This window comes from Mastigoproctus giganteus, chromosome 13 (genome assembly GCF_048544385.1).
Source record: "Mastigoproctus giganteus isolate SK-2022 chromosome 13, ASM4854438v1, whole genome shotgun sequence".
Taxonomy (NCBI): domain Eukaryota; kingdom Metazoa; phylum Arthropoda; class Arachnida; order Uropygi; family Thelyphonidae; genus Mastigoproctus; species Mastigoproctus giganteus.
In genome coordinates this window covers 125,128,735-125,154,005 of record NC_143587.1, presented here as the reverse complement: position 1 = coordinate 125,154,005, position 25,271 = coordinate 125,128,735, and the positions used below count along the sequence as shown (strand labels likewise).

The window sequence follows — 25,271 nt, the reverse complement described above, 5'->3', positions numbered from 1 at the left end:
TAACAAACTAAATGAATATTTTGCATCGACATTCACACATGAGGAGTTATTCAGCGAGGGGAATGCCAGAGGTGTATTCAACTCTAGCAGTAAGCTAGAGAATCTTGTAATAACTGAGAGCAAAGTGGAGGAGAAATTGTTGAAGATAAACACAAGAAAGGCACCTGGGGTGGATGGGATCTATCCAGTTATATTAAAGGAGGCAGCAAAGGAGGTAAGCAAACCCTTAGCCATAATTATGAGAGCTTCCTTGGACTCAGGGGAGGTACCCATTGACTGGAGATGTGCAAATGTGACCCCAATTCACAAAGGGGGATCAAAGGCTGACACAAGTAATTATAGACCTGTGAGTTTAACTTCTGTTCCCGGAAAATTAATGGAGGCACTGGTGAAAGAAGCACTGCAGGATCATCTAGACAAGACTTCAGTTATAGCTAGGACACAGCATGGTTTTGTTAAGGGGAAGTCTTGCCTGACCAATTTGATTGGATACTATGATGCAGTCACAAAAGAACTGGATGCAGGGAATAACTTTGATATTATATACTTGGATCTTAGAAAGGCTTTTGATACTGTTGCACATGGAAGACTGCTGCACAAATTGGAGCAGTGTGGCATTGGAGGCAAGTTGCTGCTATGGATAAAGGGGTGGTTGAGGGGGAGAAGACAGAGAGTGGTAATCAATGGACACTGCTCATCGTGGACTAATGTTATTAGTGGAGTCCCTCAGGGTTCAGTATTGGGGCCTTTATTGTTTTCTGTATTTATAAATGATATTGATGATGGTATATCAGGCTTAATGTCCAAGTTTGCAGACGATACGAAGGTTGGCAGGGTTGTCAAGGACACTACTGACACTATGCTGCTGCAACAGGATTTGGAAAGGTTGAGCAGATGGGCTTCGAGGTGGCAAATGAAGTTTAACATTGACAAATGTAAAGTACTACATATGGGAAACAGCAACCCCAGAGCAACGTATCAACTCTGTGGTACTACACTGACAGTGGTAGAGAATGAAAGGGACCTGGGGGTGGTGGTGCAGGCAGATATGAAGTTCTCTGAGCAGTGCAGACGAGCTGCAAGAGTAGCTCATGGTGTATTGTCAATGATATATAGGAATTTTTCTAGCAGGGATAAGGAGGTGATTATTCCCTTGTATAAGGCAATGGTCAGGCCACACCTAGAGTACTGTATACAGGCCTGGAGGCCTCATTTCAGGAAGGATGTAGAGCTGCTGGAACGAGTACAGAGAAGGGCAACTAGATTGGTGAATGGGACAAAGGGGTTCTCTTACGAAGAAAGGCTTAAGTTTTGCAAATTACAGTGTCTGGAAACTAGGCACCAGCGGGGTGATCTGATAGAGGTGTACAAAGCCTTGAATGGTTTGAGCATGCTCAATGCTGATGGGATTCTTCCTCTAGCTCAGAAAAATCACCTGAGAGGGCATAAATTCAAATTGAGGAAAGACAGATGTAGGGTAGATGTGCGGAAATTTGCCTTTAGCCAGCGGGTGGTTGGTGGGTGGAACAGACTTCCATCCCTTGTCGTGGAAGTTGATAGCCTAAATAAGTTTAAGGCTCAGCTGGACAGGTATTTCGAACGAACAGAGGGGTGAAGTGGAAGTGGTTATTTTTATTTATTTATGTTACTTTTTTTTTTTTTTTTTTTTGGCTGATGCTGCATAAGCTTGCTTTCTTGCATCAAATGCCTCTACTAATGCTAATGCTAATGCTAATGCTCGGGCAAGTTTGCGAAACTTACAACATCACAGCAGTGACTTCCAGTGCCAAGCTGTTCATCACTAGGCTGGCGCCTACTACACAGGCCACTGCTATCAAAAGCTTCCTGGACATAGAGCTTGGCATAAAGGTAGACGTTAGAGCCACCAAAACAAAATAGGCATCATATTCCTCATTTGTTTTTTTCTACAAAACATTTTTTAACATTTTTTCCACAAAACGTTAGGAGCCTTGCTAACAAGCTACATCAATTGCAAGCCCTGCTCCTCCAGGAAGATACTGATTTTATTTGCATCTCGGAAACATGGGTTGATGAGGGAAAACAACTTGGATTGCTCCTCTCATCCACTCTATCAACATATTGTAAACTCCAGGAAGTATAAAAGAGGAGGTGGTGTTGCCATCTTCTACAAGCCCTCTTTCAGGCAGATACATGTCTACAGCAGTAAAACATCAAACTACGAAGCAATCACTGCAATTTTCAGCAAAAATGAAAAAGGATTCAAATCTGTCTTATGTATCTCCAACCAGGACACACCCCATCAAGCAGATAGGATCTTATCTCATGGATGTCTTATCAGGATGCCCTCGAAGGATTTAAAGTGAGGGGCCCATCAAGCTCTCAGTTGCCCACATCAGCGCCAGAGCTTGCACTTGGTCATCACGCAACACAGCGGCAATCCCCAAGGCAGAATGCACTGGTCCCACAGGAACTAGTAGTTGTTGGTGAAACGGGGAACATGCTTTGTAAAAAGGATAGGTGGAACAGGACCAGGGTATGTCTGCCAGGGGCAAAGGTTGATGACGTTGTAGAGCGGATATCATCTTTTAAGGGCACAAAAGGTGATATAGCTGTACACGTTGGCACTAATGATATTAAGAGTAGGAGACCGGCAGAATTACTTAACAAGTACAGGTCACTGTTGAAAAAAAAGCCGTGAGTAAGGGTTGAATTTGAAAGTGTCTGCAATTCTGCACAGACACGATAGGAGGGAGTATATGATGAGCCTTGTAGATCAATTCAGCCCTGGAAAGATTGTGCAAGGTTCAAGTGGTTGAATTTTTTTCAGCCTGGACTGTACTTGTTAACAGAAGAGACTGCTTCGACAGGGATGGGATACACATAAATAGAAAGGGAGCAAGAATATTTGCTGATGCTATCGAGGCAGTGTTAGATGGGTCGGAAAACTGCTGGTTGGGGGGGGATAGAAGGACTAAAAGATTAACAGTAGCCACTGGCAGAGGTGAAAGTGATTCTTGCACTGCTTCTATTGGAATGAGCAGAAGCCTGGAAAACAAGATGCAGGATATTTCAGAGACTGCGCGGAGTCATTGCAGTACAAGTAAACACATGGGTTGTGTTAGGGTAGCTAAGAAAAAGAACAGGTGCATGTATACTTGTGTGTACACCAATGCTAGGAGTTTGGTAAATAAATTTGATGAATTTGAGGTATTGCTCAAAGCATCAAAGGCGGATATTGTTGGGATATCAGAGATGTGGTGTCACACAGATATAAGGAATGCAGAACTGGAATTGGGGGAGTAAAATGTGTACAGAAAGGATAGACAGGACAGGAAGGGAGGAGGGGTTATGCTATTAGTTAAGAAACACATAAAATCCAAGGAAGTGAAGCCAGTCGACATCGCTGGACAGTGCAGTGTCGAGTCAGTTTGGTGTGACATAAGCACTGGGAGATCAAAATTGAGAGTAGGAGTGTGCTATAGGCCTAATAACTCTGATGAGTATAATAAGAAACTGTACAGGGAAATAGAGTGGACCAGTAAATCAGAGAGTCTTATAATTGGGGATTTTAATTTTCCAGATATTGACTGGAATTTGTGGGTTGGTCACTCACACACTAGAAGGCTTTTGTGGATTTATTGGATGATTGTTTTCTACATCAGCATGTTCGGGAGGCAACTAGAGGGAGTAATACTCTTGATTTGATTATCAGTAGTGATTCTTCATAAATTAAGAATCTGCAGATAGAGGAACCACTAGGTGGCAGTGATCACAGTGTGCTGAAGTAGGATTTACTCAGGTAACTACCATCAGGGGTAAAGGGAAGGGTTATTGCTTGCTTTCGTAAAGGCAACTACGATGGTCTGAGATAGTATTTAAATTCTATACAGTGGGCAACTGATGATGTTAACAACAGCAAATTCAAAATGGGAAGCATTCAAAGAATTTATCTTGGAAGTTACTAGGCTTTACATGCCAACTAAGAAATACTGTTCAAGGTTTAGGCCTAAATGGATGTCAGATGAACTAATGAGACATATGGCAGAGAAGAAAAATACATGGGATACATATAAATTAACACATGACACAGAAGCCTATGATAATAGATATAAGTTGATCTGTAACCAAGTTACAAAGGAGGTTAGGCAGGCGAAGGCAGATTATGAGAAATCTTTGGCAAGGGATGCAAAGAAAAACAGCAAAGAGTTCTTTACTTAAGTAAACTCTAGAAGGAAGGGGATGTTTCTTTGTTTGTTATTTGGTTTTTAGGAGCATTAGCAACTAAGGCCATATTGTTCTGGGGATATGCGGTGGTCATTCCCTAACCTTTCCGCATCCTCCGTATTTGGTGGTCACGGGCTCGAACCACAGTCTAATCAAGAAGCGTGTGCTCCTGCCCACCTGGCTACGGAGGTGCCAAGGAAGGGGATGAATCAAATTGGTCCACTTGACATTGATGGTTCAACTGTTGATGATCCTGCTCAGGGAGCTAACAAACTAAATGAATATTTTGCATCAACATTCACACATGAATAGTTATTCAGCGAGGGGAATGCCAGAGGTGCATTCAACTCTGGCAGAAAGCTAGATAATCTTGTAATAACTGAGAGTAAAGTAGAGGAGAAATTGGTGAAGATAAACACAAGAAAGGCACCTGGGGTGGATGGGATCTATCCAGTTATATTAAAGGAGGAAGCAAAGGAAGTAAGCAAACCCTTATCCATAATTATGACAGCTTCCTTGGAATCAGGGGAGGTACCCATAGACTGGAGATGTGCAAATGTGACCCCAATTCACAAAGGAGGATCAAAGGCTGACACAAGTAATTATAGACCTGTGAGTTTAACTTCTGTTCCAGGAAAATTAATGGAGGCACTGGTTAAAGAAGCACTGCAGGATCATCTAGACAAGACTTCAGTTATAGCTCAGACACAGCATGGTTTTGTTAAAGGGAAGTCTTGCCTGACCAATTTGATTGGATACTACGATGCAGTCACAAAAACTGGATGCAGGGAATAACTTTGATATTATATACTTGGATCTTAGAAAGGCTTTTGATACTGTTGCACATGGAAGACTGCTCCACAAATTGGAGCAGTGTGGCATTGGAGGCAAATTGCTGCTATGGATAAAGGGGGTGGTTGAGGGGGAAAAGACAGAGTGGTAATCGATGGACACTGCTCATCGTGGACTAATGTTATCAATGGAGTCCCTTAGGGTTCAGTGTTGGGTCCATTATTGTTTTCTGTATTATAAATAATATTGATGATGGTATATCAAGCTTAATGTCCAAGTTTGCAGGGTTGTTAAGGCCACTACTGACGCTATGCTGCTGCTGCTACAGGATCTGGAAAAGTTGAGTAGATGGGCTGAGAGGTGGAAAATGAAGTTTAACATTGACAAATGTAAAGTACTACATATGGGAAACAGCAACCCCAGAGCAACGTATCAACTCTGTGGTACTACACTGACAGTGGTAGAGAATGAAAAGGACCCGGGGTAATTGTGCAGGCAGATATGAAGCAGAGCAGGGATAAGGAGGTGATTATTCCCTTGTATAAGGCAATGGTCAGGCCACACCTTGAGTACTGTATACAGGTCTGGAGGCCTCATTTCAAGAAGGATGTAGAGCTGATGGAACCAGTACAGAGAAGAGCAACCAGATTAGTGAATGGAACAAAGGGTTGCTCTTATGAAGAAAGGCTTAAGTTTTGCAAATTACAGTGTCTGGAGACTAGGCACCGGCGAGGTGATCTGATACAGGTGTATAAAGCCTTGAATGGTTTGAGCATGCTCAATGCCGATGGGATTCTTTGTCTTGCTCAGAATAATCACCTGAGAGGGCATAAATTCAAATTGAGGAAAGACAGATGTAGGATAGATGTCCAGAAATTTGCCTTTAGCCAGCGGGTAGTTGGTTGGTGGAACAGACTTCCATCCCTTGTGGAAGTTGATAGCCTAAATAAATTTAAGGCTCAGCTGGACAGGTATTTCGAACGAACTGAGGGGTGAAGTTGAAGTTTTTTTTTTTTTTGTTTTTTTTTTCTGGCTGATGCTGCATAAGTTTGCTTTCTTGCATCATATGCCTCTACTAATGCTAATGCCTGCTCATCTATACCCCGTTAGCCAAACAACCATTTTAGGAGATTTCAACCTGCCACTTCCAAGGTACAAGGATGCAAGGCAAGACATGGAAGATACCATGCGAACCTTGGGGCTCATCCCACTGAATACACCACCGACAAGAGGAAATCAATTCCTGGACAGCGTCTACCACAATTTGGAACAAATACAAATCATTCCCTATAAATCCAAATTTGTGTCGGACCACCTCCCAATAGTGTTTGAAATTGCACAGGCACCTGCAACCTCAGTCGCTGGGACCAAATCAGCAGACCTGGGTACATACAATAACCACGTTTTCAACAGACCTGGTCGTGCCAAATGTTATCCTCACTGAACTTAAAGCATTTAATTGGAATAATCTCTGCTCGAAACAGTGGAAGAGGCAATTAATGCCATTTCTAATGAACTGAGACACAGTGCTCTCACTGATGCATCAAAGACAATTAAAATCTCCTGAAACACTAAGTGGTGGTTCAACTCCAAAACAAAACAGGCTTTTAATCTAAAGCAAAAAGCCCACAGAACCTGGAAAAAAGTATGGCTCCATGCTAGATCACATCGCTTACAACAAACAAAGGGCGAATTTTCTGCATGTTTGGAAGTAAGGTACATCGTAAGTATATCCAGAGAAGACTTACACATTCTAAGCGTATCATTTCCACATGTAATCGTCAAGTGAAAATGGATGAAGAAATGATAAAACTGTGGACGCAGTCAACCTTCCACTCTGACCAGGAAAAACATCCAGAACAGATCTTATGCGTGCTAATATCTCAAGGGAAATGATTGTGAAAGCAATAAACAGCCTTTCAAATAAATCTACAGTTGGCCCCGATGGATTTCCCCTCTTTATTCCCAAAATATGCAGTTTCTATGTGATTGACCTGTTACATCACATCTTCAACTGCGTCCTCGATACTGGTATCACACCAACAATTTGGAATATCACCATGCTTTACCAGTTCAAAAAACCAAAATAAACCAAATAATCCAAAAGATCCCAAAGGCTACAGAGCAATCTCTATTTCCTGTGGACTACTAATTGGTCCTTGAGGCTGTCACAGACATTCTCTCAGATATGCCAGACAAGCTGTTCTTGCTACCTGTGAGTCTAAAACGCTGATGGAACTGATATTCGGGTGACACTCAAGTCAAAGTGGACCCAATTTCGGCGAAGTCCGGACGGTCTATGACAGCCAAATCCTCTGCTTGCACCTTCACGATGGTGGGACTGTTAGTAATCCTGGGTATAACCTTCATGCACAAGTACATGGTGGGTGACCACCCAGGTGTGAACCAACGTAAGCAGGGGTCGAGGTGTGGCGCCCACACCACATGGAGGAACACCGCCCCTCTATGTTACCAGGCAGTACTAGGTGGTAGATGACTCGTCAACCGGTGAAATACCACCACTTTGCTTATTGGAGGCTTGAAGTGGTGGAACCCATGTTTAGTCTCTAGAGCTAAGTTCCGGCCAACCCTTCCCTATCTCTTCCATCATGCAGTATGATTGATGATTTTTGAGGTTATGATGAATGTCGTGGCGAGATCCAATATTCCTTACATTTCGAGGGTACAGCTCTAAAACGGTATTCGCAGGCCGGCCGCTAGTTAGTACACCGGACTGAACCTATTGGTAACTCTCTAGGAAGCTTCCGGATCAGCTAGTGTATAATCTTGCTACCTCTACTCTGCCAGATAGTGACTGGAGGGAGTCCGAGTAGTGTGTATGCGGGGAGCATTGTCGAGGCCACGTTATGTCAAGGATCCGGGTATATTCTTACCACATGTACGCCATATCCAAAAATTTCATTACTTCATACAGCATGTCCCACCCACTTTCTTACTATTGAATACACCATGAATTGTCAAAATAATAGAGCAAGCTTATCTGCGAAAAGATCTAAACCTCCCAAGGACTTCCTAATTCATTTCACAAATATACGTGGTCTCAATTCTAATCTCAACAGCGTCCATTTCCACTTGCAGTCTTCCAAACCTCATGTACTTTTTCTGACTGAATCTCAGTTATCAGTTGATTCAACTACTGCTCATCTCAGATGTCCAAATTATTTGCTCTATGATTCCTTTCGCCTCAAAGGTGGTACTTGTGCATATGTCCGTTCTGATATTCCCTGTCAGAGACTTGGCAATTTGGAATCTCCTCTCTTTGATCTTCTCTGGCTTAAAATCTCTCTACCTCATTGTGTAAAATTCATCTCTTGTCTCTACCGTTCTCCCAACTCCACTAATCACTTGGAGCTCTTTGACTTCCTCTCTTTGCAACTTGACTTTCTCCAGTCCAACTTTCCTAACAGTGAGGTAATTTTCCTTGGTGATTTTAACGTTCACAACTCCAGCTGGCTTCCGTTTTCTAGTCACACCGACCCAGCAGGTCGAGATGCTGAGGCTTTTGCAATTACTAATGACCTAGCACAGATTGTTCATTTACCTACAAGAATACCGGACAATCCTAATCATACAGCCAATACGCTTGATCTTTTTCTCACAAACAACCCTTCTAAGTACAAGGTTGAAGTGAGAGGGCCTTTAGGCACTTCAGATCACAACTTGGTGATTGTTTCTTCTCCAATGGAACCTTTATCTCATGGCTATTCCCAACCTCGTATTGTTTGGCATTACAAGAATGCAAAATAGGATGACCTGCGAGACTTCTTTTCTTCTTTTCCTTGGTCTGATTACTGTTTCAAAACTTCTGATGTCAACGTTTGCTCAGATCGTGTCAGTGAAATTATTCTTGCAGGAATGGAATCCTTTATCCCACACTCCACTTTAAAATCTCGTCCTTTATCTAAACCTTGGTTTTCCAATAAATGTGCTAAGGCTGTCCAAGAGAAGAACGTTGCATATCGTAATTGGCTTGTTTCTAATTCTTCAGTTTCATTTTCTGCCTACACCAAAGCTCGCAACAATTGTAAAGCAGTTATTAATCAGTCCAAACTAGAGTTTGAACAGGCTAAGAGTAGAAAACTTGCTTCTTGCCCTAATGGTAGCCGAGCATTCTGGTCTCTTGCCAAAGCTATTGGCCGCAACTTTTGCCCATCTCTGCTCCCACCTCTGTCCAAACCAGATGGTTCTGTTGTCACTTCAGCCAAGGATAAAGCTGACCTGCTAGCATCCCATTTTTCTTTGAGCTCATGTATTAATGATCTTGGTAAAACACCTCCCACCATTCCTAACACGCTCCATTCAATGCCTCCTGTGGTCTTCCGTCAAAAGGATATCAGAAGGATTTTGATGAATCTTGATGCTAAGAAAGCTCCAGGTCCTGATGGTATTTCTCCACTTGTTCTCAAAACCTGTGCTCCTGAACTTACTCCTATTCTTTGCCGCCTTTTTTCACTTTCTTATTCCAAAGGTGTTTTTCCTTCTGCTTGGAAATTTGCTCATATCCAGCCAGTTCCTAAAAAGGGTGACAAATCCCTCCCATCCAGTTATCATCCCATTGCAATTACTTCTACTCTTTCTAAAGTAATGGAGAAATCAATTAACCGCCAACTCTTAAACTACCTAGAAACCTTCCATCTTATCAACGATCGCCAGTATGGATTCCGTGAGTGTCGATCCACTGGTGATATTCTGGCTTATGTTACCCATTTATGGACTAATTCAATGGAAAGGTTCGGTGAAACACAATTAGTTGCTCTTGACATCTCAAAGGCTTTTGATCGTGTTTGGCATAAAGGTCTTCTAAACAAGCTTCCATCTTATGGTTTGCCAACTGTTTTTAGTAATTGGTTATCCAGTTTTCTCTCTGATCGCTCACTGAGGGTGATGGTAGATGGCTCTCTGTCTTCTAACTTCTCCACTAATGCCGGTGTCCCCCAAGGTTCAGTTCTTTCCCCCACTCTTTTCCTCTTGTATATCAATGACCTTCTTCCATTGACTGGAAATCCTATCCATAGTTTTGCCAATGATAGCACATTGCATTCAACTTTCCATTTTGAGAAACCTTGTCCAGCTCAATCAGCTTCAAGTTCTCGAAAATCTGCTGCCAATTCCTTAAATGCCGATCTTCAGGTAATTCTCCAGTGGGGCAAAGACAACTTAGTTGATTTCAACCCTTCTAAAACTCAATCTTGTCTTATATCTCGCAAAAAGGATTCTTCTGCTCCTATGCTTATGTTTAGTGACACTCCGATTTCTAGGCAAAATGATATATCTCTTTTGGGGATTACCCTTACTTCTAATCTCTCTTGGCACAAGCACATTACAAATATTGCTTCCTCTGCATCTAAAAACTTGGTTTTCTCTTTCGCTCTCGGCGTTACTTTTCTCCCAAACAGCTGCTCACTCTGTATAAATCGCAAATCTGCCCTGCCATGGAATATTGTTCCCACATCTGGGGTGGTGCCCCCAAAACCTCTCTCAGGCTTCTTGATTCCATTCAGAAGAGGGCAGTTAGGTTAATTAATGATTCATCTCTAACAGAGTCTCTCCACTCGCTGTCTCATAGACGCACTGTTTCTGCTGCATGCCTCTTCTACAGATACTTCCATGGGCACTGTTCTTCTGAATTGGCTTCTATAATTCCCGCTCTCTCTTTCAAAACAGTCCGAACACGTGCCGCCACCAGCCAACATCCATTTACTGTCCAACTTCAGACCCACAGAACCAACTTTTCATCTTCCTCATTTATTCATTCAACTGCCGTTTTCTGGAACAACCTTCCTTCATACGTATTTCCTGAAAATTACAATCTACAGAAGTTCAAGTCCAATATCAACAAATATCTTCTTTCGTCTTCTCAACCTCCAACCCAAGCACGGTACTAAGTACTATAGGTTATAATACCTCTCGTGTTTGGGGTTCTCATAAAAAAAAAAAAAAAAAGTGTTTGAAAAAAATGATACAATCCATCTTAGTCGATCACTGCCTAGGAGGTCCACACTTTCAAATCTATTAATGACTAGCTGGGCAATCCAAAAAGCCTTTACCTCTAAGAAACAACTTGAAATCTTATTCCTAGACATACAGACAGCTTTTGACACACTCAGCAGAACAGAGCTAGTTAAAATTTTGAAGCATTATTTCAGAATCGAAGGTAATCTTCTTGCTATCCTCGAACTCCTCATCAACAGGCAAATATTTATTAAATATGACCATAGAGTGGAGAGGACCACCATGATCCCTATCGGCATTCCACAAGGGGGGGGGGGAGTTCTCTCATCATGGTTTTTTGCCACAGCATTAGAGCCCTTCCTTGTGAAGCACCCAAACTTCATTTCATATGCTGATGATCTTAAGTTGCTGGTCACATCCGATGATCCAGCAAAAACTGAGGCAGTCGCCTATGAAAATCAGATAGTACTGTTTGAACTCCAGGATTATCTGGGACTTAAACTGAATCCTCAGAAAGTAGCTCAGATGACCTTCACAAAAAGGAAGACTATTAATGAAATTATGCTCACAATAAACGGGACCACCATTAAAAAGCTTCACTCCCACACGGATTTGAGGTTGAAGTGGGATGATGGACTTACTTTCAAAGACCATCTCAAGATGGCCAGGCTAAAAATGCTTGCAGTGTTCTGGGCAATCTGGCAGGACTTGGTTGGTCTTAGGCCTCAAGAGTTCCTTTTGGAATACATCTGAAGATATTTAACATCCATACTGCTCTACGCTTCGGTACTCTAGTCAGGAGCCTCCTCTACTCAACTAAAGAGATTTCTGGGGTTTGAATATTAGCTCCTGAGATGGCTAAACAGGGAGATGGGCTACCCTTTCACCATCTGTAGGAGCATGCTCTATGCAAACCTTGGCATCATCAAATAGAGAATCTGCACCCCCACACCTTGGCACAACTTCTATGTGGACAAATGGATTCGTCTGACACCTGGGATGTTTCTGCAAACCCTCGGACCTCAGAACAAACCCAGTGCAGTTCAACACCTTGTCTACAATCTTCTCTGCAAAACGTGCAATACCTTAGGTCAGTGTTTCCAGCAAATACGTTCGTAACATATAACTCCCTGGGAATTAATGCCTCGTCTTTCTGCAGTTCGAAGCTACAGGACAGTGAAAGAACGGTACAAAAACAAACAATAAGCATTATGGGAAAAGAAGCAAAGGCTTTCCTGGATTCACCGTTGTGTTTTTTATTGTTTGTTATTTATTTTATTTTTTATGATTTTATTTTGTTGTGTATTTTCAATCTGTTTTGATCTCTTGCAATTCCAATCAATGTAATCAACTGGAATTTGCATAATGTACACTCTTCTAGCCGAACCAGGCTGTTCCAGGGGTGCCCACTGATGTGGAAATAAAATGATATTAATAATGATAATAGTCTGCAAAAATAAAGTTTACAGTATTAGAGTTCTGAAGGATAAGTTTACGGTATAAAATAGTATTTATTTCTGATATTCTTTTATAGTTTGGACTATAGGAATTGGAGGCATGTGAAAAGCATACAGGATTACTTTGTCATTTACACTGTTGTTTGGTTTTTAGGAGCATTAGCAACTAAGGCCATATTGCTCCGGGAATATGCGGTGGTCATTCCCTGACCTTTCCACATCCTCCGTATTTGATGGTGATGGGCTCGAACCCCGGTCTAATCAAGAAGCATGTGCTACGCACTGCTGCTCCTTCCCACCTGGCTACGGAGGCGCCTCATTTACATTGTCTGTGAGCAATGGAACTCCAGTGTTCCAATATGTCGTACAAGAATGTACATGGCTGGCTTCCGTGAGTGCCATTCTAGCATGGTTTTCACACTTGTTTTTCTAATTCATGCTTAAAGTAAGTGGCAAATCTTATAACATCCTAAAAGCTTAGCCTTACTGTTCAAGTATTTACATTTCATTTTTACTTGTGAAGTGGCAGCTTGCTCATATGCTTCACTTCCACCAGAAGTTTTATTACCTTTTGCAAATGTTTGAAGTGTACGCTTAATTAAAAAAACATTGTGTTTTTAATTATTATTTAAAGGTGCTTATATTGTTTAATTTAATCTTTTGTAGGATCCATAGTAAAAATGAATAAATATGTTAATAAAAAGTAAAAAAAATAAAGTAGTGTAATGTAACCAGGGCAAAAAGTGCACAGTCTTCAGGAGTGATGAATTATAACAAGTAAACACAAGTTAAAATAGTAACTGCATTATGGCTAAAAAATCATCAGAGGTAAAGATTATCTAAAGTAAATTAAAACAGCACATGAATATTTAGTTTGCAAAAGTGTTTCATACTTCAAACAAATATCAGGCATACGAGTAAAACAATCTTCATTATTTGCTAAGAAGTTTAAAGATGTGCCTGAAAGAGCACTTAAGGCTAATTACATGGTCTCGGAACTAATTGGTTAAGAAAATGAAATCCCATACAATAGGCGAGTCACTGATTCTTCCAGCTTGCTCAGAGATGCTAAAAATTATGCTAGACACCGATGTTGAAAAAGAAATTAAGAAAATTCTCCTTTACAATAATACTGTCAAAAGATGAATACAGGATATTGTCAGATATCGAAGTGAATATTGGGGCAAGATTAAAGGAAGCTATTGCATTTAGTCTTAGATGGACGATTTCAAAGATATGGGTGGAAAATGTTAACTCAGCTTTTATTCATTTTGTAGGAAGTGATAAAATAACAGACCAGTTCCTTTGCTGCAAGGAGCTCAAAGAATCCACCAAACTTGAAGACATATTCGAATCGATGGATTTCTATTTCAAGAGTTTGGGTTGGTCTTGGGAAGCATTTGTTGGGACATGCACCGAAGGTGCTCCCAGTATGATAGGATCGGTAAAGGGCTTCATTTCCCTTGTGAAATTTAATAATAAGAATGTTTTGACTCACTGTTTCATTCAACATGAAACTCTTGTAGCCAAACTATGTCCACAAATGAAAACTGTTCTTGATGAAGTGGTTAAAATGGTTAATAGCATTAAAAGTAGGCCAGATTTGGATTGTATCAGAGTGCCTTATCATATGGGTGATCTGCTCCACTATGTGCAGCTGAATTTCTTGTACCAACAGCAGTGGATGTTAGCTATTCCTGGGGTTTGCCAGTTGTGGGACTTCCCAGTTAACTGTTGTACTTCTTCCTCCAAAATCTCCCATTCTGTCATCTCTTGTACATCCTTGTTTTTTTTTTTTTTTTTCATTTTAGATCAATCCAAGGGGCACATCATTATGGGTAACTTTGTTGCTCCGCAGGTTACCCCATACCTCTTCAAGTGCCTTTTTGTTAGGAGTCCACTGCCCTCCTGCTCCTGTTATCCAATGTTCCTGTAGAAGACCCTTGGTTTTCATCAAATATCTGGTTATCTGTTTTGCTATGGACACTCCCTATGTCAGTGAGGTCTCTTACTGAGTGCAAAGAGGTTCTGCTTGAAGGTGTCCAGATATTCTTCAATTCTCTGATTATAGGTCTCGTTTGCTGTAGAAGTCTTCTTGAGGATGGTCTTTACTTTTCTGATTAGTTTCTTTCTTCAGTTAGCCCCTTTGATATCCGGGTTAATTGGCCTATCTTCAGTCTCAGCCTTTATCTTTTGCTGCAACACCTTTACCAGGCTGATGATTCCTCGTCTTTGAGTTTTGTTTGTCTCTGGTTTCTCTTCCGTTCCTGGTGGCTGCTACAGCGGCAGAGTAAATGGCTATGTGGATGGTATCTAATGTTTCTTTGTTGTTGAAGTAATCCAGTATTATTCGCCGATTGAGGTGGTCTGTGATTTGCCACAGGATTCTGTTGGGTCTCTGCTTTGGTATGATGTGGGTCTTTGTGGGGGGTCTATGCCCTCAAATTCTGCCAGGGCCTTCTTCCACTCTTCTATTCAGAATATCGTGACCTTGTCCATTTCGACTTTCGCTGCTCCAGGTTGTAGTTTGGTATTCCACTTTCAGCGCTGGTTTAGTTGTGCTTGTATTCTTTGTAGTTGATTGCTCACATGCTGCTTGATTTATTCCAAGATTTCAGGAGTTATCAGGCTCTTTGTGATGGTCCGTCTGTGGTCTGCTGTTTGGTGATCTGAACAGTCAGGAACCGTTCCAGCCACTTGGTGTATAGTTTCGCCCTGTAGAGTGTTGTTTCAGTCTCTAGCTTCATTACTTCACAGTATGCTCACATGATGAACATATTTAAATGCTCCACTTCATGCACCGGCTTTTTCTCCTTTCCTAATTGGTCACTAGCACAGTTATGCAGGAAGCATTTCCTGTTGGTTGGGCTGAATGGTCTTGTCCTTCCCTTGTGGTAGCCATACTAGGCGGTGTCCTTATCATAGTATTCTGGAAATTAGTCTTACAAACCAGATATAGGAATGCCCGAAGACGTTACCACCAAGAGATCTACAAACACAAGAGTTTCGTGGGAAGGCCTTGTAAATTCTCGGGGAAATGATAACCCGTGGGGTTTAGTTTATAAATTGGTCAATAAATTATCTCCTGGTGAGTTTTTTTACATCATGCTGTGATGATGGTTCCGAAGCACTCTTGGGTTGAGTTGATAAATAAAATATTCGATGTCATCATACATCAAGATGATGGCTTAATCGTTAATACAGCCTACTATTATAGAGGAAAATTTGAATTATTCTGGCCCCTCTACTGAACTGCCTTTTTCCAAGGATGAAGTGGATTGTGCCTATTATGAGCTTGAAATCTGGTAAGTGTCCTGGATTTGACAGACTGGAAGTCCTTAAAAAAGCTTGGAGAATTAAACCTGATGTATTAAACTTTCTCGTTAACTCCTGTCTACGGGCTGGTCTTTCCCCAAAGGTTTGGAAGATAGCCACTTTGAAAATTCTCATTAATGTCCTCAAAAACTGGCTAACGATCCTCTCTTCTACAGGCCAATAGCCTTGTTGCCTGTTAAGGGAAAAGCCACTGAAAAACTTATTGCCAGAAGACTTATTGCTGCTTATTCGTCTAGAGGACTTTCTTCTCCTTGTCAGTATGGGTTTGTGAAGGGAGTGGAACCGAAGATGCCATACATAAATTGCTTGAACACTGTGACCAGACATCCTCTAAATACCTGCTGGGTCTCTTCGTGGACTTCAATGGGGGGGGGGGCCTTTGACACTCTTTGGTGGCAAAGTGCCCTCGAAAGGCCCAGGTTTATATGCCCTTATTCTGTGCCCTCATCAAAGTAAGTTGTGGCTTAAATGAGACCTCGAGAGTTGTTACCAGAGGCTGCCCACAGGGGTCCATTCTTAGAACATTGTTTTTGATAAATGGTTGGGTAAAACTTTCTCTTATGTTCGAATGGTAGCATATGCTGAGGACCTAACTATCTTGGTCAGCGGAAATTCTAGAAAACAACTGGAGGACACTGCAAACTCAGTATTAGTGGAATTATCCAACTGGACCTTAACTCATAAACTTCAAATTTCATCTGCCAAAACATTCCAGATGCTTCTGAAAGGAAGGTTGGCTCCTAATCGTCCCCCTGCAATCAAATATAATCAAAAGGTAATACACTATAGTTCTACAGTTAAATATTTGGGCATACTACTGGATGACCATCGAAGTTTTCTACCATGTGTGAAGTATGTCAAAGATAAATGTAAGGTTCTGATGGTAAAACTAAGGCAGATTGCGAAATGAGATTGGGGAATTAAAGGACACACGTTGCATCTCTACTATAACTGCATCTTCTTGGCAATTATTTCCTATGGTGCTGGAACTTGGGGGTTTTGCGCTAACAAAGTCGTGATTATTAATCAACTGCAGCAGGCTCAAAGAGCTGCTCTTCTTTTGATATCACAGGCTTGTAAAACTATGTCCAATGCTGCCTTACAGGTCCTACTCAAAGGTGTAGAATTTTTTTCAGCCTGGAATGTACTTGTTAACAGGAGAGATTGCTTCTACAGGGATGGGATACACTTAAATAGAAAGGGTGCAAGAATATTTGCTGATGCTATCGAGGCAGTGTTAGGTGGGTCGGAAAACTGCTAGCTTGGGGGGAGACAAAGACTAATGGATTAACAGTAGCCACTGGCAGAGGTGAAAGAGATTCTTGCACTGCTTCTATTGGAATGAGCAGAAGCCTGAAAAACAAGATGCAGGATATTTCAGAGACTGCTGGAAGTCACTGCGGTACAAGTAAACACATGGGTTGTGTTAGGGTAGCTAAGAATAGAAACAGGTGCATGTATACTTGCGTGTACACCAATGCTAGGAGTTTAGTAAATAAATTTGATGAATTTGAGGTATTGCTCAAAACATCAAAGGCAGATATTGTTGGGATATCAGAGACGTGGTGTCACACAGATATAAGGAATGCAGAACTGGAATTTGGGGAGTACAATGTGTATAGAAAGGATAGACAGGACAGGAGGGGAGGAGGGGTTATGCTATTAGTTAAAAAACACAAAATCCAAGGAAGTGAAGCCAGTCAACACTGATGGACAGGGCAGTGTCGAGTCAGTTTGGTGTGACATAAGCATAGGTAAATCAAAATTGAGAGTAGGAGTGTGCTATAGGCCTAATGACTCTGATGAGTATAATAAGATACTGTACAGGGAAATAGAGTGGGCCAGTAAATCAGAGAGTCTTATAATGGGGGATTTTAATTTTCCAGATATTGACTGGAATTTGTGGGTTGGTCACTCACACACTAGCAAGGCTTTTGTGGATTTATTGGATGATTGTTTTCTACACCAGCATGTTCGGGAGGCAACTAGAGGGAGTAATACTCTTGATCTGATTATCAGTAGTGATTCTTCATGCATTAGGAATCTGCAGATAAAGGAACCACTGGGTGGCAGTGATCACAGTGTGCTGAAGTGGGATTTACTCAAGGAGGTAACTACCATCAGATGTAAAGGGAAGGGTTTTTGCTTTCGTAAAGGCGACTATGATGGTCTGAGACAGTATTTAAATTCTATACAGTGGGACCAACTGATGATGTTACCAACAGCAAATTCAAAATGAGAAGCATTCAAGGAACTAATCTTGGAAGCTACCAGGCTTTACATACCAACCAAGAAATATTGTTCAAGGTTCAGGCCTAAATGGTTGTCAGATGAACTAATGAGACATATGGCAGAGAAGAAAAATGCATGGGATACATACAAATTAATGGGTGACATGGAAGCCTATGATAGATATAAGTTGGTCTGTAACCAAGTCACAAAGGAGATTAGGCAGGCAAAGGCAGATTATGAGAAATCCTTGGCAAAGGATGCAAAGAAAAACAGAAAAGAGTTCTTTACCTATTTAAACTCAAGAAGGAAAGGGATGAATCAGAATGGTCCACTTGATGTTGATGGTTCAACAGTTGAGGATCCAGCTCAGGTGGCTAACAGTCTAAACGAGTATTTTGCATCTACATTCACACATGAGGAGTTATTCAGGAAGGGGAATGTCGTAGGTGAAGTAAACATTGGCAGTGAGCTAGATTATTTTCTAATAACTGAGAGGAAAGTGGAGGAGAAATTGTTGAGGATAAACATAAAAAAGGCACCCGGGGTGGATGGGATCTATCCAGTTATATTAAAGGAGGCAGCAAAGGAAGTAAGCAAACCCCTAGCCATAATTATGAGAGCTTCTTTGGACTCAGGGGAGGTACCCATGGACTGAGATGTGCAAATGTAACCCCAATTCACAAAGGAGGATCAAAGGCTGACACAAGTAATTATAGACCTGTTAGTTTAACTTCGGTTCCAGGAAAATTAATGGAGGCATTGGTTAAAGAAGCACTGCTGGATCATCTGGACAAGAATTCAGTTATAGCCCAGACACAGCATGGTTTTGTTAAGGGCAGGTCTTGTCTGACCAATTTGATTGGATACTATGATGTAGTCACAAAAGAACTGGATGCAGGGAATAACTTTGATATTATATATTTGGATCTTAGAAAGGCTTTTGATACTGTTGTGCATGGAAGACTGCTGCACAAATTGGAGAAGTGTGGCATTGGAGGCAAATTGCTGCTATGGATAAAGGGATGGTTGAGTGGCAGAAGACAGAGAGTGGTAATCAATGGACACTGCTCAACGTGGACTAATGTTATTAGTGGAGTTCCTCAGGGTTCAGTGTTGGGTCCATTGTTGTTTTCTGTATTTATAAATGATATTGATGATGGTGTATCAGGCTTAATGTCCAAGTTTGCAGATGATACCAAGGTTGGCAGGGTTGTTAAGGACACTACTGATACTATGCTGCTGCAACAGGATCTGGAAAGGTTGAGCAGATGGGCTGAGAGGTGGCAAATGAAGTTTAACATTGACAAATGTAAAGTACTACATATGGGAAACAGTAACCCCAGATCAACGTATCAACTCTGTGGTACTACGCTGACAGTGGTAGAGAATGAAAAGGACCTGGGGGTAATTGTGCAGGCAGATATGAAGTTCTCTGAGCAGTGCAGACGAGCTGCAAGAGTAGCTCATGGTGTCTTGTCAATGATATACAGGAATTTTTCTAGCAGGGACAGGGATGTGATTATTCCCTTGTATAAGGCATTGGTCAGGCCACACCTTGAGTACTGTATACAGGTCTAGAGGCCTCATTTCAAGAAGGATGTAGAGCTGCTGGAACGAGTACAGAGAAGGGCAACAAGATTAGTGAATGGAACAAAGGGTTGCTCTTACGAAGAAAGGCTTAAGTTTTGCAAATTACAGAGCCTGGAGACTAGGCATCGGCGAGGTGATCTGATAGAGGTGTATAAGGCTTTGAATGGCTTGAGCATGCTCAATCCCGATGGGATTCTTCCTCTTGCTCAGAATAATCACCTGAGAGGGCATAAATTCAAATTGAGGAAGGACGGATGTCGGATAGATGTGCGGAAATTTGCCTTTAGCCAACGGACAGTTGGTTTGTGGAATAGACTCCCATCGCTTGTTGTTGAAGTTGATAGCCTAAACAAATTTAAGGCTCAGCTGGACAGGTATTTCGAACGAACGGAGGGGTGAAATGGGAGTAGTGGTTTTTTTTTTTTTTTTTTTTTTTGGCTGATGCTGAATAAGCTTGCTTTCTTGCATCATATGCCTCTACTAATGCTAATGCTAATACTTGGCAAACTGCCAATTCGGTACGAGATACAATACAGATACCGTCTTTTTCATTTGAGAAGGAATATCCCTCTATCCCTTGGTGGTGTTCAGTTAAACCCAGAGGAAAGTTTAAATAGTGAAAAGAAGAGGCTTTGTACTCATTTTGTCTCCTTGTGGCAACAGGACTGGTCTTCTTCAGTCTGCTCTGTAATGAGAGAATTTTTTCCTGAGGTGAAAGAGTTTCTCAAAAAGGATCTACTCTGGATGTTACAGTCTGTATGGAATGTTTCTTCTAACAGAACATGGCAGTTTAAATAAGAAGTTGTTTAAATTTGGTGTCTCTGACACTCTGATCTTAGGACTGAACTGGAGTCATCAGTTCCAAACTTTTCCCCGGCTGTGAAAAGGGCCTTGGCGCAAAAAGAAAATGTTTTCATAATCAAACTCTTTTGCTGACAAAGCTTTCAAACGAAGAGAGTTTCTGCGTTAAGCAGTGTCTCCTTAATATAATGAGAACTTCATGGTTATACTGAACTCTGATAACACAAGTTGTTCCTAACATGCATCTTCATGATATACTTGACTGCTCTTGTTTCTCTGCTTAGAATTTAGTAGATAGCATCTTTTGCCCTGTTATACTGTGCACTTTGATCTGCTATGCACTTTTGCTCTCAGTGGAACAGATTATTATGGAAAAGATGTGCTTGTGAATTTCAACCTGTTTGGAAGCTACAGGTGCATGCCTTAGAAACGTTCACCTAGTCTGGAAGTCACAAGAAAGTCTGTTGTATAATTGATAACTGTTGGAATATTGCAAATATTCTACTATATCTGTTATAAATTATGTAATTTTTTATAGTGTAAATATTGTATTGTTGATGATCATTTTGGTTTTAACTTACTGCTTGGGAAACCCATGCTCATTAACTTTGACTTTGTTGGAAGCCGCAGGAATATGGCATATTTGTAATTGTTATTGGTCCTTGAGAACTGGACTTAATGTATAGTATACTGTATAGTGTATATATTGTTTAGTTGGTCTAGCTTATGCCCTGACTGGATTAAGTGTCAAATATGTGTAATCATTAATGTCTGGTTTCTTATGAACTTTCATTCTGAAAGACAAATGAGTCTTATTTGCGAACTTTCACTCCTGGAAGTTGCAAGTCGACTGTGAAGATTCAATTTTAAATTACTGGATATTAGTTGGAGGTTGGTGTAGTTCCTCTGCTGTCACTTAATCTTAAGGTCAATCATTCTTTGGTTTAGTAACTTATTCTACTGATAATGTCATTGTTATCATTACTATATAGCCTTATGCCTTTTGTGTAAGGTTTGAGTATGGTATATGCATATTTAAATTAATTAATTATGCTGTATATGCTCTGATAATGTATTTGACAGTTATGTTTAATTAGCTTTGATGTTCTGAAGTCTAATCACGCTGAGAGTGTTGTGATAAAGTTGTTATTGAGATTTGAGTAATATACTCTATTTTTAACTTCTTGCTCTACCTTATGTTCAACCTGAAGATGTATTTAAATATATTTTAGCCATTCTACTGGCCATCTGGCTAGTTAAGTTGTTTAACTAAGATGATCCTTCTTGTATTTTATGAGTGTTAACCTGTTAGAAATTGTATACAGAACTACAGATATTGTTGATTGTTCTGTAGATAATTTTGTGTAGTTACCTAGTTACTCTGCTATCTCCACATGATGTTAAACTGCAGCTAATGGGGGAAACCCTGGGGCCTACCAATCAACAAATGAATAAAATGTAAAAATGTAGTAGCCGTACGGGCAACAGTGCCACCTAGTCTTCCTCAGGAGACAGTTTCCAACTTTTTGAGCAGACCCCTCTGCCTAAGGCCTGAATGGAGGGAATTTACCCTGCACCACACTTGGAGTATGTTCAATTTTTCTTCTTCTCATCTTCATCCTGTTATGGAAGTGGGCCTGTTTTAGCCTTGGCTTTTGCATCCAGTGGTAGGTGGTAGTTATTGGGAATGACACCAGATGGTGCCACTCTCTGCTTTGACCATCACTTCGACCTTCAGGGAGGTAGATCTGATGAAGTTATTTTGCGATTTTTATTATTTTTTTTTCTTAGCACTCTCCCATTCCTCCCACGTTGCTATTCAAGTTCAGGTCCATGATATTGCTGGTCTGGTATTATAGCCACTCAGGTAATTGCACCCCTTATTATGTATTATTATTAAGTACATGTGGTAGAGGTTGAGTATTGAGTATTTTCACAAAACTGAAGCCAATCAACCTCTATCAAAATCAACTTCAGTCAGCCCATGTCCTACACCTTCAAAGTTATGTTTTGTTGTGTCCTATATAAGGATGCAAAAGCCAATAATTTTCGTAACTTGAAATACTATCAATATGTTTAACTGTTTAGTTTGTGTTGCAGTTTTGGCACCTTGATGATTTCCCTACAATTTTGGAAATCATGGCTGACACCATTATATCCTAACCATACAAAGCAATATTAGGGTTAATGTCAGAGAGGAAAACACACAGATAATTCCAAAATTATTCTATTTTTAATTTTAACACTTTGTTTTTTTTTTTTTTTTTTTTAAATATACCTAAGCCAATCTGTATTTGTAATATACAGGGTGATTCACTACCAGTGCGACAAACTTGCAGCAGGTGTAGGGGGCACAAAGACGAATCGGAATCACATAGCATTGCAGGGTCCGAAATGCTTTCGTCATGTGGTAGAGGACGTTGAACGGGAGGTCGCGTGAACAGCGATCCCACTGAAAGTCAGCATTTGCGAACTGGTTCCCGAGGCAGTAGGATGGACGAGTATTCAAACGTTGAACTGGCCGGCATGCACCTCGCGTATGGAGCTGCGGACTGTAACGGGCGCGCCACTCTGCGCTTGTACCAGAAACGTTTCCCGCACAGGCGTGCTCCTCATCATACGATTTTCACACGTGTGCACAGAAGGTTACGTGAGACTAGTTGTTTCACGAGAGGTACCATGAATCGAGAGCGAACGACGAGGATGCCAGACAATGAGGAGAATGTCCTACTTCTTGCAGAAGGCAATCCGAGTACGAGTACTCGAGTGATAGGCCAACGATTGGGTATTTCCCAATCCACTGTATGGAGGATACTGTCAACAAACCAAATGAGTTCATACCATCTGCAACGTGTCCAATCATTGGAGCCTGCAGATTATCCACTCTGGAGGACTTTTGCTACTTGGTTTCTTCCACAGAAACAGTTGGCAAATGCTGACTTCCAGCGGGATCGCTGTTCACGCGACCTCCTGTTCAACGTCCTCTACCGCATGACGAAGGCATTTCGGACCCTGCAATGCTATGTGATTCTGATTCGTCTTTGTGCCCCCTACACCTCCTGCAAGTTTGTCGCACTGGTAGTTAATCACCCTGTATATTCATGTGCAATGTTAATAAAGAATACACTGCATGTATTTAATAAATAGTTCACATAATTATTAGTGGTTTATATTGAAACAAACAGCATTTGTTACATACCTGTTACTTATGAGTAAGACTAGCAGTCCATTTTTTACTTCAACTATAGCGATTCTCAGAGTTCATCACGTAAAAGAGTATACCTATTTCTTGATGGACCCAATTTTCTGAATGTAGATTCTGGAGGGTCTGTTTGAATATGCTAAAAAAAAAAAAAAAACCTCCCTTTATATGATCAAACTTCAGCAAAACAAAATAGTCAAACTTGGTTATAACAAGCATGGAAATAATGAGGTCATGGCTGTTATGAGCAAAAAGCCGTAATGATTTTAATTTATGTGTATTCCCATACACATAAATTAAAATCATATATAAATTAAATTAATATGTGTATTACCATACGAGTGTACTAAACGGATATGCTGTACAAATTTTTGTAAACATGCAAACATTCTTAATTGCTCAAAAAAACCCATTCTTGGAATAGACAAAAACGAAAAGGGTGACTTAGCTTTTATGACCACCTGAACCGAATTAGCAGCCAGTTTATAACCTTGTCCTTTTGGGGATGGGGCTATACAGTAGTGCACTGGCATTCTGCTTGTTGCCATACCCTATTTACAGATTGTCTTGTATTCACAGAACCACAATTTGTTTTGATGAATTTGAGGTATTGCTCAAAACATCAAAGGCAGCTTTTGTTGGGATATCAGAGACGTGGTGTCACACAGATATAAGGAATGCAGAACTGGAATTTGGGGAGTACAATGTGTACAGGAAGGATAGACAGGATAGGAAGGGAGGAGGGGTTATGCTATTAGTTAAGAAACACAAAATCCAAGGAAGTGAAGCCAGTCGACATCACTGGACAGTGCAGTGTCGAGTCAGTCTGGTGTGACATAAGCATTGGGAGATCAAAACTGAGAGTAGGAGTGTGCTATAGGGCTAATGACTCTGATGAGTATAATAAGAAACTGTACAGGGAAATAGAGTGGGCCAGTAAATCAGAGAGTCTTATAATGGGGGATTTTAATTTCCCAGATATTGACTGGAATTTGTGGGTTGGTCACTCACACACTAAGGCTTTTGTGGATTTATTGGATGATTGTTTTCTACATCAGCATGTTCGGGAGGCAACTAGAGGGAGTAATACTCTTGATTTGATTATCAGTAGTGATTCTTCATGTATTAAGAATCTGCAGAAAAGGAACCACTAGGTGGCAGTGATCACAGTGTGCTGAAGTGGGATTTGCTCAGAGGTAACTACCATCAGGGGTAAAGGGAAGGGTTTTTGCTTTCGTAAAGGCGACTACATTAGTCTGAGTCAGCATTTAAATGCTATACAGTGGGACCAACTGATGATGTTACCAACAGCAAATTCAAAATGGGAAGCATTCAAAGAATTTATCTTGGAAGCTACTAGGCTTTACATAACAACTAAGAAATATTGTTCAAGGTTTAGGCTTAAATGGATGTCAGATGAACTAATGAGACATGGCAGAGAAGAGAAATGCATGGGATACATATAAATTAACACATGACACAGAAGCCTATGATAGATATAAGTTGATCTGTAACTAAGTCACAAAGGAGATTAGGCAGGGAAAGGCAGATTATGAGAAATCCTTGGCAAAGGATGCAAAGAAAAACAGAAGAGAGTTCTTTACCTATGTAAACTCTAGAAGGAAAGGGATGAATCAGATTGGTCCACTGGATATTGATGGTTCAACTGTTGATGATCCTGC

General features: G+C 40.9%; 1 protein-coding gene across 1 annotated transcript in view; it reads right to left on the bottom strand.

Annotated features, from left to right (window-relative positions):
* ERp44 (Endoplasmic reticulum protein 44) overlaps nt 1-25,271 on the bottom strand; it is a 229,172-nt gene that overhangs the window by 16,372 nt on the left and 187,529 nt on the right. Inside the window, exon 12 of the mRNA XM_090387925.1 lies at nt 23,587-23,728. Within this exon, the coding sequence (XP_090244051.1) occupies nt 23,642-23,728 (87 nt within the window). The 3' untranslated portion in view covers nt 23,587-23,641. The remainder of the gene's footprint in view (nt 1-23,586; nt 23,729-25,271) is intronic.